The following is a 12,727-nucleotide window of genomic DNA, read 5'->3' on the forward strand; positions in this document are numbered from 1 at the left end:
GTCCGCTCACGGGGCGGCCCTTAGGTCAAAGACCAGTGCTCTAAATGAGCCTAGTCTCACCTGCGTACTTTCCAGTTGAGCAGGAACTTGCCCAACTTTGACTTGAATCCCTGGAGGGTGTTTTCCCCTATGACAGCCTCTGGAAGAGCATTCCAGTTTTCTACCACTCTCTGGGTGAAGAAGAACTTCCTTACGTTTGTACGGAATCTATCCCCTTTCAATTTTAGAGAGTGCCCTCTCGTTCTCCCTACCTTGGAGAGGGTGAACAACCTGTCTTTATTTACTAAGTCTATCCCCTTCAGTATCTTGAATGTTTCGATCATGTCCCCTCTCAATCTCCTCTTTTTGAGGGAGAAGAGGCCCAGTTTCTCTAATCTCTCGCTGTAAGTTTTCTCTGTGTGTTTTAAGGGATGAGGCAATATTCTTGGAGACTATTTTAGGGTTGTATCCTTTTTGTTTGAAGGATTCAGGGTCAGATTCTCAAAACCTACCATGCCCTTAACAATGGTCGCTAAACCATTCCAGCTGCTTTAGCGGGCCAATATTTTACCAACCAATTATCAAAACAGCTCACTGTGGTCTTTTCCAAGCTTTCTAGCAGTCTCCTATTCTGCCAAGCAAATGTTATACAACGAGGTCATTAATGTTAAAATGTTAGTAAAATGGACTCATTAATATTTAAATGAGTACTCCAGGCAATTCTCTCTCATCGCCAGGTGATTCTGTAACCTCATTGTACTACATTTGCAGGCAAAATTTTCTGGCAGCCTTACTTTCTGGTCAGTGCCTGAGCGCTGATTGGCTCAGGCACTGACAGGAAAGTAAGGCTTCACAACTCAGACCCACCCACCCCATTAATTAAAACAAGATCCTTAATCCCCCTGACACCTCCGCACTTTAAACAGAAGCATAGCAGGAGGAATGCACACTCCCTCCTGCCATTGGGGTGCCTCGACAACCTCCAACACCCCTCTGCACTTTAAAAAGAAGAACAGTCCCTTCTGCTGCCAGAGGTCCCCCATTCCCCCAACAACTCCCCCAACACCCCCACACTTTAAACTGAAGGACAGCAGGAGGAATGACTGCCAGAGGTCCCCTGCCCCCAAACAACCCTCTTCACACCACTGCACTTTAAACTGAAGGACGGCAGGAGAGATGCCCACTCCCTCCTTCTGTCGGGGTCCACCACCTCCGATGACCCCCACACACCCCGATGACTCCCCATACTTTGAAGAAGAAGACAGGCAGAAAGTATGCCTATTCCCTCGGGTCAGATATGAAAATTGGGGGACAAGTTACACTCAATGTAACAAGAGTGAAAAGGTGCATATATTAGAAAAAGAAAAAATCACTCTATAGACCTGTTCAAAGAGTAAAGTTGATTGAATGATGTAATTCAGTTCACCAAAACTTGCTCAGAATCAAGGAGGGGAAAACTGGGGCGAGCCCCAGAAAAACCACCTCACAGCTCAATCATCGCATGAAGGGTAAACAGTAACATTATATCATTCCATGTTTCTACCACAATCTTTAGGAAATCTACAGATAGAAATACCTTACTCAGGTATGACAGTCATCATCCAAAACATTTGCGTGATAACATCCCCACGGGGCAGTTTTTAAGACTCCGTCGTATATGTTCTACCCAAAGTGACTTTGTACATAAAGCTGAAGATATGAAACATCGTTTCAGTGAACGGGGGTATCCTCACTCCGTTGTCAAGAGGGCTTTTAAAAGAGCTTTATTTGCTCAAAGAGAAGTGCTTTTTTCACCTTGCAACAGGGAGTCTGAGTCTTCTCCAGTGTGTGTTATTCCCTACTCCCAGCAAGCCTTCAAGATCAAACGTATTATAAAATCACATTGGAGTATTTTACAACATCACGCTGTTTTTTATGAGCCCCCCCCCGTTTCGCCTACTCTCGTAGCCGGAACCTTAAACAATGTTTGACAAGGTCCCAATTTTTATCAGAGGCTCCTGCATTGAGTCCACCTGGGAGCTGTCATTCTCCTTGTTCATCCTGTAAAGTTTGCCCGTACAGTGTGCCTCTTACCAGCATCAATTTACCCTCGTGGATGCACAAACGTACTAACATACCGCCTACTAACTGCTCCACTAGTGGAGTTGTATATGTCATTCAATGCCCTTGTGACAAATTATACGTGGGACATACTATTAGGAGTATCAAAGTGCGTATTGGAGAACATCTCAGCAGGATTTCCACTCGAGTAATGGAAGCTCCACTCACCCAACATTGGGTGACTGAAAACCATCTCCTTACTTCAATGAAATTCTCTGTTTTGGAAGTTCCTGTGCTACCCCGCGGTGGTAATTTAAAAGCCAAATTACATGTGAGGGAGCAATATTGGATTTTCAAATTAAACACTTTGCACCCACTAGGCCTTAACAGTGAAATTGAGTGGCGTGCTTTTTTGTAATTCAGGCGTTTTTGTAATTCAGTTTTCTGTAATTCAGTTTTTTTGTAATTCAGTTTTTTTGTAATTCAGTTTTTTGCAATTTATTTTTTGATGCCAATTTTTTATTTTTTATTTTTCAATTTTTATTTTTCATTTTTTATTTTTTATTTTTTTGATTGATTGACAGTGTCTCTTCAGTCCTTTTGGCACCTGTTCTTTCTATGTGTGTTATGATGTCATCACGTTTCAGCGCGTGATCACGTCTTTCAGAGTCCTTTAAAATCATGGCGGTCATTCCGCTCTGGTTACCTCTCAAAGCAGTTAGCCTGCGCCACTTGCGCTTCTATATGGGAGACAATAGTCCATTTTGGTGAGTCCTTTCTCTGTTTAGCCGAAAGACAAGTCTAGATTGTTTCAATTTTTATGTGTTAAATTTTTTTAACTCATTTTTGAATAAAGTATTGATTCATTTAACTTTGTTTTTTCAGAATCTCTGTACCTATCGCATGTTTTTTCACCTATTCCTGTGTGTTCCCTGAGGCAGGATCGAAACGTGCACGTCGGAACCCGCAAGCTGCAAGTTAAGTTTGCTTAGTTCTTTGACTAAAAACAACCTAGTCATTATAGTGCTCAACGTTAACATTTTTTACAACATATAAAGCATACATGGAATGATATAATGTTACTGTTTACCCTTCATGCGATGATTGGGCTGTGAGGTGGTTTTTCTGGGGCTCGCCCCAGTTTTCCCCTCCTTGATTCTGAGCAAGTTTTGGTGAACTGAATTACATCATTCAATCAACTTTACTCTTTGAACAGGTCTATAGAGTGATTTTTTCTTTTTCTAATATTCCCTCGGGTCAGCAGGTCCACCTCTTCAAAATGGTGGGCCTTCCACTTCCCGGTGCATCCTGGGATGCATCGGGGTGGGGCCTAAAACTCTGATTGGGCCAGGCACCTAAGGCCCCTCCTATGGGAGAGGTGGCTGGGCCAATCAGAGCCTTAGGCCCCACTCCAGTGCATCCCAGGATGGTCCAGAGTTGATGATTTTAGGAATTTTTCACATGCAGCAATGCCTTCTACTACTACTATTAATTATTTCTATAGCACTACCAGACACACGCAGCACTGTACAGAGTCACAAAGAGTAAGAAAGCAGTCCCTGCACGAAAGAGCTTACAATCTAAACAGGCAAGACAGACAAACAAGATGTCATGGATACAGTTAAGGGGAACGGTTAATCAGCTGGCTGGATTGGAGGGCAGAGGAGTAGGGTTAAGGATTGAAAGCTATAACAAAAAGGTGGATTTTCAGTCTGCTTTTAAATAAGGGAAGGGGCTTGATGGACAAACTTGGGTAATTTATTCCAGGCTGTATAGCAATTCTACATGTGCCCCTTTCCTTCTCTTGTACCTCTTTAAAGTTTGTGGCACGAGCAGCAACCCCAACCTGCTGCTCGCACCAGCTTCAGCTCTTCCTCTGATGTCACTTCCTGGACCCGTGCCTAGGAAGTGATGTCAGAGGAAGAGCCGATGCTGGCAGGTTGGGGCTGCTGCTCGTGCTGCAATCCTTTGCTCATGACTGATAATGTCATGTAGAGCGCCTGCTATATAATTCACCCCAGATAGGAGCATGGGGATATTCATCTTCCTCTGAGGCCGGGACCCGAGATAGTCGGGTGTGGCAAGCATGAGCCACAAAGGAAACTGAGGCTCCCGCCTTAATCCCTAGGACCAAAGCTTCAAATTGTCTCTTGAGGACCGCATCCACTTTACAGTCCTGAGTATCCTTTAACATTGTACCTCCTTCACTAGGCAAGGAGGTTCAGTGGTGACCTGCACCACAAGCGAATCCACCTTTGACTGAACAAACAGGTCCTAGAAATCTGGAGCTATAGGGTAAAGCTTGGACATAGTCTTAGCCACTCGCAGGGACCCCTCTGGTGATTCACAGCAGTCTGTGACCAGCTTTGTGATGTTTTGATGCGAGGAAAAGAATGCAGTTGGAGTAACTGAACCACTCATAATTGAGCACTGTGATGAGGAGGCTGAAGGAACTTCCAGCTTCAATTCTCGCAGCGAGGTCGATATAAGGCCCAAGAGTGCAGGGGCTTTGAACAGCCAGTACACCGTGGGGCTTTCCTACTAGTCCAGGGCCACTACCACTTCTTGACTGCTGTTCTCATGCAAAGAATCAGACTCTGCCAGATAAACTATATCCTGGAACAATAATGGCATGGAATTGGACTTTCCATCCTTCCAGTCTATGTCAGACTGAATATCCTGGTCCAGCTCTTTGTCCTCGTTAGGGTGCATGCTGAGGGGAGATCTCCTGTGCCACTATCTCCGTCACACCTAATGCAGATGCTGAGGACCCTCAGAAGTTCAAATAGGCATTCCACATAAAGAACACAAAATTTGGGGTGAAGCCTTTTACTGGAGGTCTCAAGGACTCCGGCAGGAAACCCTGCAGGTCCTCCTGGGCTCTGTGACAACCATGCGTCTGCACTTAGCCAATGCATCAAGGGCTCTGGAAAGTGTCACTTACCTTGGGACCACACCTCCTCTGGCAGATCTGGAGGATTCAGAGGATATTAAGCCCAAGTCTCCACCCCTCCCCCATGTACTCTGCCACACGCAGGACATGGACGCTCATCGGCCAGCCATTCAGTGCATACCTGGCATGATACAGGGGTAGGAAGGCCTGAGGGGTCCATCCCTATCAATTTTAAGAAAAATTGAGGGGTTTTAAGACAGATGGAGGCTGTGAAATAAAAGATTCTTTAAAATCCAAAATGGCCACCACCAGCAAAATCATGCCAAAAACGGCTCATGGGGAGTCCCCTGAAGTATAAAAGATGCAGGGAAAGGGGTTTTAGAGGTGGAGGGCCTTGCAGAAACCTTAAAATTTCACTTTTGGATACCCCCTGATTTTCCACATAGGCTAAAATAGCCTTACTGTGCCATATGCATGCCTGCTTCAGCTTAGGAGTGCAGCTGATACAAATGTATTTATTTATTTTAAAAAATGTATCACTCACTACATCCTACTATTCTGAGCGAGTCACACTGCAAAATATACATAAAATATAAACAAATACACAAAACACACTTTTCAGTCATACATCAATATATCATCATAAGCCTACCTGACATAACCATACACAAATCAAACAAAAATATTTGACCATTCTAGTGCTGCAAAATCAGAGTTGATCAGACAAAATGTCTCTGAAATAAAATCATTTTCACCACCTTTCTAAACTGAAGCAGACTGTTAACATTTCGTACATCAACTGGAAGAGGGCACTCGAAGAAACTAAAAGGGGACAGGTTTAGAACCAATGCTAGGAAGTACTTCTTCACTCAGAGGGTGGTGGATACCTGGAATGTGCTTCCGGAGGGTGTAATAGGACAGAGTACTTTACAGGGTTTCAAAGAGAAATTGGATAAATTCTTGAAAGAAAAAGTTATTGAAGGATATAGATAGGGAAGATGTAGGATAAAGAAGGGTACAGTTAGAAGGATATAGATAAGGAAGGATAAAAGGGATTGAAGGATATAAAGGATCACTTACAGGTCATGGACCTGATGGGCCGCCGTGGGAGCGGACTGCTAGGCGCGATGGACCTCTGGTCTGACCCAGCGGAGGCAAATTCTTATGTTCTTAAGAGAATTCCATATCGCTCCCTGCACTACAACCATCGACTGACAAGAGCTTACTAGCCTCACATTTTTCACGGCTGGAGTCTCTAGGTTCAATGTGTGTTTAGAATGTAAAGACCTAGCTGGTTGATGTACTGTATATGAAACAAAGATCTGACAACTAATGGGCCATCATCTTTGAGATCACACAGAGAATTTTAATTTCAATCCAGCTAGCAATGGGTAGACAGTGGAGCTCATACAGCATAGAACATAAGAACATAAGAACTGCCATCTCCGGATCAGACCTTCGGTCCATCAAGTCCGGCGATCCGCACACGCGGAGGCCCTGCCAGGTGTACACCTGGCGTAATTTATAGTCCACCATATCTTTATATGCCTCTCTTAAGGAGATATGCATCTAGTTTGCTCTTGAAGCCTAGGACGGTCGATTCCGCAATAATCTCCTCTGGGAGGGCATTCCAGGTGTCAACCACTCTCTGAGTGAAGCAGAACTTCCTGACATTAGTCCTGAATCTGTCCCCCCTTAGCTTCATTTCATGTCCTCTAGTCCGTGTCAAATTGGACAATGTAAATAATCTTCTCAAATTTAGAAGCATAAATAATCATACGAGCTGCGACATTCTGTGCTAACTGCAAAGCCTGGATCACACATTTAGGTAAACCCAAATAAAGCGAATTGCAGTAATCAAAATGAGGAGTCACTACGGCAGTAAGAATGGAAGTTTAAAAACACTTTTGATATAGTAGTTTAATACAGCGGGGGTTTTCCAGGAAATTTCAAGATGTGTGGGAGCCATTTACAAAGTATTGTACTGATTAGATGACATTTTATTTTTTTTTTTTCCCATAAATTTACAAGTTCAGTTATGAGGGGGGAGGGGAGGGTAAATTCATTGTTACAAATTGTATAAGGTATTGATTATATGATAAGAAAGGGTGGGAAGGGTGGGAGATAAGAGCATATCATTTGTACCATTGATGATTATTAAGTGTTATATTTATTGTTAATTTGTTTGGCTATATTGTTACACTTATTGTAAATTTGAAAATGAATAAAGAATTAACCCCCCCCCCACACACACACACACTTTTGATACAATAGTTTTAATTTGAGTCCGCTGGGTCAGACCTGAGGTCCATCGTGCCCAGCAGTCTGCTCACGCGGCGGCCCAACAGGTCCAGGACCTGTGCAGTAATCCTCTATCTATACCCCTCTATCCCCTTTTCCAACAGGAATTGTCCAATCCTTTCTTGAACCCCAGTACTGTACTCTGCCCTATTATACCCTCTGGAAGCGCATTCCAGGTGTCCACCACACGTTTGGTAAAGAAGAACTTCCTAGTATTTGTTTTGAATCTATCGTCTGCATAGAAGTAAAAGTTCACCCCCCGTGGTTTCAACTCCTGGCAGAGTGGTAGCATATGTATGTTAAATAGGAAAAATTCTGCCTCAGGGATTCACGGAATGAACTTAGTCTTCAGACTGAGCCTCAACCCCTGGAATACCTGGAATTGCAGCGCCAAGGAGGTAAGAGAGGAATAGTCACTGAATTCTTTGTATGCTGGCTCTGCCAAACTAGTTTCTGGGGGCTGGGTCAGGGGCAGGGGGAGGGCGGAGCCAGGAGTGTGGTGGGGTGGGGTCAGGTATCCTCTTTTCAGGTCACAAATATGGTAATCCTATGCATAACCCTATGATTCAGGACTATTAGACTAGGGTTACCAGATGTCTGGATTTACCCGGACATGTCCTGTTTTTAGAGGACTGTCCAGATGGGTTTTCAAAATCCGAAAATTTGTCCGGGTTTTGAAAACCTTTGAGCTCAGAGCCTCCAGATGCCGTCCCCAAAGAGATGAGGTTTGTGTAGGGACGGGATTAGGAAGTGGAAAGGGGCGGGACTGGGGGGGGTAGAATGGAGTGGGGCCACACATCCTGTTTTGTTTTTTAGTACAAATCTGGTAATCCTATACTAGACATATTGCACTGGAATGACCATTTTCTGACTACAGTACAAAATGATCAGTATGCAGGAAAACTCCACATAAGCGTGTACACAGGCCACTTAATTTATTTCATTTTCTATACTGTTCTCCCAAGGGAGCTCAGAATGCTTTATATCGATGTCTCTCAAACTTTTTTCGCTCCAGCACACCAAATGGAGCAAATGTTTTTCGCAACATCTTATAATTGAAATTATAAAATTGAAAACCAACAGAAATTTAAATTTGAGAGTTATTTATTTAAAGTTCTTTAAGCTATGTATGGATAATTGTAACAATGGTGAAACTAAAGTAAATAGAATAGAATTGCTAATCAATGCGATGGGCATGATTGTTTTTGAGTGCAAATTAACTCAAAACATGGTTCAATAGTCGATAAGCAAACGTGCATTTCATCATCCACTATCTGCAGTTGTTCTCTTTTTTTCAATTTAATTTCGGTCAGAGCTGAAAATCCAAGTTCGCAAAGATAAGATCCAAATGGTAACAAAGCCTTGATTTCTTTATTATTCAAGTTAGGCTAACCACTGCATAAAAAATAAAAATAAAATTACTTGCTGTTAGTTTTCAAGGACCATCATGTCAAAGAATGATACTTGTCTGGACAGTTGTATCCTTAAGCATACAGACTCTCATAACACTGACAGACTCTTGCATACGTGATGTACATATCATCTATTCTAATGTATACTGTCACCAACCCTCCGTAGTGTAGGGCTGCCGGGTGACAAACACAGGGATTCTGGCGTGTCCCCTACAACCAGGGGTACCTTCAGGACTTTTTCAGGTGGCCCTAGGCAATTGCCTGGGCCTAAGAGATGCAAGGTAAGTAACAAGGTTTCACCATATCACCAGCCAACACAAGTTCTTTAGGAAAGAATAAGTTGTTTATTCTGACCCACAGGTCAAAAGTATGCAACAGAAAACAAACATCACTTTTGCAGGTCATTCACCAAAAATAGTAGATTTGCAAAAATAAAGCTTTACTGCAAATTCAAACTAAATCAAAACTCCTTAAGCAAACATAGCCACAGCAAACTCTGGTAACAGTTCAGCTTTTCTCTCAGCTCCCACATGCAGGCAAAATCACACAGCTGAGACAGATAATCTAATTAGCTTCAAGAACGGGAGTCACAGCAGGATTTCTAAAGTTCCAAAAATCAAACTTAACTATGTCAGTTTGAGCTTCAGGTTCATAAACTTGCTTTTAAATCCATTCCTCAGTTTGAAGCAAGTATTATTCTTACTCTCAAAATACTTATAAAGTTCAAACATATCCTAACTTCTGCAGGCATAGTTTGCACAGCAGAAACAAACCAAACATCAGCAAAAGAAAGAAAGAAACACAAACCACTAATGGTTTCTCAGTTGCTGCATTCTTTCATGCGACTTCCATACCTTCCGTCTGGCTTTCTAACATAGGGCCAGCCAGTTCTATCTCCATGCCTTCCACACGATCTAGAACCTGGTAGTTTGAAGTAGGCAGGATTTCCTCCAAATCCTGCATGGGATAATCCAGCACGTTTTCCTCTCCTGCTCTGTTCCACAGCTCTTCACCTGCCTTGAGCTGTGGGAGTGACTCGCCCTGGTCACTCGCTCCTCCCCCTCCTGCTTGACTCAACCTGCTTTTAAACAGATCAGAGCCAATCCCCTTCAGCCTGTAGCGGGGGATGGGTTTTGGCTCTACAGCAGTTTTTCTCTGCCTAGGTTTTTCTACTGCAGCTACCTTCCTCGTGGCTTCTCTAGCTGCTCTAAAGCCAGGAGGCTGCTGTTGCCAATCTGCCTGTCTCTGTTCCAGTTCACTATCTCTTTGGTTATGGGGGCAAGGGAGGTCAGCCTCAAGGTGAGTGCCAGAATCGATCTGGTCTGCTCTTCTGCATCCGATCCTATCAGGGACCGGACTAGTGCTGGTGCTGGGTTTGTCACAATACATATGAAGGGAATTTTTTAAAATAAAGTAAAATTCTGGAATCTCTTGTGGCATGTCTGGAATCTGTTCAGGGCATACCACTGTGTTGTGGCACACTGATTACTGCATATTACTAAATTAGATTACTGCAATCTACTAACTGGACTCCCGCAGTGTCGCCTCTAACCCTTGCAATCTGTGCAAAACTCTGCTGCACGACTCATCTTCTACCAATCTTGCTAAGTTACTTCACTAGCTCACTATCTGCCACCGCATACAGTTCAAGCTCCGATTGCTGGCCTACAAGTGTGTTCATTCTGCTGCAACTCAATATCTCTCCTCTCTTCTCTCTCCTTATACACCTCCCAGAGAACTCTGTTCCTCCGATAAGCCACTCTTAGCCGATAAGCCTTCTCCTCCACTGCCAATTCCAGACTTCATTCCTTTCATCTAGCTGCCCCCTATAACTGGAATAAATTACCTGAGTTTGTCCATCAAGCCCCTTATCTTGTTTAAAAGCAGACTGAAAACCCAGCTTTTTTATATAGCCTTCAATCCTTAACCCTACTCATCTGTCCTCCAACCCAGCCAGCTGATTAACCATTCCCCCCTTAACTGTATCCATGACATCCTGTTTGGTTGTCTTGGCTGTTTAGATTGTAAGCTCTTTCGAGCAGGGACTGTTTTCTTCTTCTTTGTGACTCTGTACAGCGCTGCGTACGGCTGGCAGCGCTATAGAAATAATTAATAGTAGTAGTAGTTTGAGAGACATTGGTTTATATGAATTTATTCAGGTACTCAAGCATTTTTCCCTGTCTGTCCCAGTAAGCTCAGTCTATCTAGGGTACCTGGGACAATTGGGTGACTTGCCCAGCATCACAGGGAGCAATATGGGTTTGAACCCACAATGTTAAAATGCTAAGGCTGTATAGCTTTAACCACTGCGCCACACTCTCCCTCTCAGTTTTGTAAAAGGACCCATATGTGTCCTACACTGCTTCTCTGTTCCTACTCTATAGTTGAGTATATACCAATCTCTGCATCACTACTTCTTTTTTTGTTTGCAATAAAACGGTGTGGTAGCCGTTAGTTCACTTTTTTAAAATATAATATATAGAAATAAAACAAAATTGATATGGACCCATTGGCATCATATGTCACTTCATTATAATTGTTTGTTGACTGTCAGTTTTTTGTTTACTTTAGTACATATCCAGGGAAGGGTGTGAGGGGGTTAGTTATGTTTTAAATTGATTTTTGAATATTCACACTTGGGATGGGTGGGAAGATATCAATATTCAGAATAGGGTAAGGTTTTATGGCAATATATGTTTATTGAATGATTATTGAATGAGTGGGTGGGGGGGGGATGGTTGATTATTAACGTGTGAAAGTTGAATGTGCTTTTGTCTATCATTATATGTTGCATTTGTTGTATTGCACTGTTGAAGTTTTGAAAATTAATAAAGAATTGTTAAAAAAAATATTTTAGATGATATCTATTTTATTGGACCTTTGCTTGCAATAAATTTTTATTGAATTTTCGTGATATAGGTGTAACAAAACATTGGTGAAATCAGTGATGTATTTAATTTCATATGTTTTATTATTTGTACACTTGATGTAAGATTTAAAAATGAATAAAGAATTAAAAAAAAAGAAAAGCATATCCTGTAAGATACAAACACCCGCCCATTTCCTTTCGTCTCTATGGCGGTGGACGCTCTAGCCTGCTCTTGCTGGTTCCGGCCAGGTGTGCGCTTGCAACACTTCCGGTTGCTTGGTCGCACGCCGGGATGTGGCGGCTGCAGGGCTTGCTGAGTCGAGGTCAGTCGTGTTTGGTGCTCTTTTCGGGTACTGAGGATTGGGGCGGTACCGGGTCGGACCCTGCTCATTTCTCTCTTGCTTCGAGTCACTTCCCAATAAGCGAAGGGCGGAAGACGTGCGGGCGCTCTTGGTTGTATCCTGCGAAGATAGCAAGAACACTATCTGCAGTAAACCACATGCCAGGGAAAGTGAACTTTTCTAATGTTCCTTTGTCAACCTTGCAATATATTTTGTCAGGGTTGTTGTTTTTTTTTTATTTCATAAAAATCTTTGCAAACAATAATACTGTCAGGTCGGCAAAGGGACGTTAGAATAGTTCACTTTCCTTAAAATATCATTTACTGCAGATACAATATTATCACTGCCCAAAGTAGATTTTTGAAATCGACACGTTTCACTGGCTGGATGTCAGCATTACATACGGGTGATGTAGTACCTGAACATTTAAAACTTGGCCTTGAGTATCTTTAAAATTCATACACAGTGTTGTAGGTAATTTTTTGTTTTACTTGCATTAACAATTGAAATTTAATTGTATTAACAGTTAAAATTTAATTGCATTAACAATTGAAATTTAGATCTGTCCAAAGATATCCTGTGAAGAGTTTGTTTTTCTTCAGGAGTAATAGAGCTACTTAAATTTTGACTGGGTTAAGCATCTCTGTGTATGTAGTGATGAGAGCCATAGGAGTATAAAGCACTGTATGAGGTCTACATGTGTTTTTCTATGCCAGGGATTATTAACCAATGATGCCCACACATCTTGTCAGTCTTTATGTTGCCTGCTCCCCTCCCCTCCCCCCTCCCCCCCGCAATGGTGTATGTGCCCCTACCATAATTGACTCCTTTCCCAGACTCCCTGACACACTGTTTTTGAGCGGCAGCTGCCATTTGCCTACTGGACCGCTAG

At 42.7% G+C, this 12,727-nt stretch overlaps 1 protein-coding gene across 1 annotated transcript in view; it reads left to right on the forward strand.

The window, feature by feature from the left end:
• The first annotated feature begins 11,695 nt into the window (after positions 1-11,695).
• Positions 11,696-12,727, forward strand: part of DELE1 (DAP3 binding cell death enhancer 1) — a 37,642-nt gene continuing 36,610 nt past the window's right edge. The window contains exon 1 of the mRNA XM_033927736.1: positions 11,696-11,817. Coding sequence (XP_033783627.1) covers positions 11,787-11,817 — 31 coding nt within the window. The 5' untranslated portion in view covers positions 11,696-11,786. The remainder of the gene's footprint in view (positions 11,818-12,727) is intronic.

Source organism: Geotrypetes seraphini, chromosome 18 (genome assembly GCF_902459505.1).
Source record: "Geotrypetes seraphini chromosome 18, aGeoSer1.1, whole genome shotgun sequence".
NCBI classification, from domain to species: domain Eukaryota; kingdom Metazoa; phylum Chordata; class Amphibia; order Gymnophiona; family Dermophiidae; genus Geotrypetes; species Geotrypetes seraphini.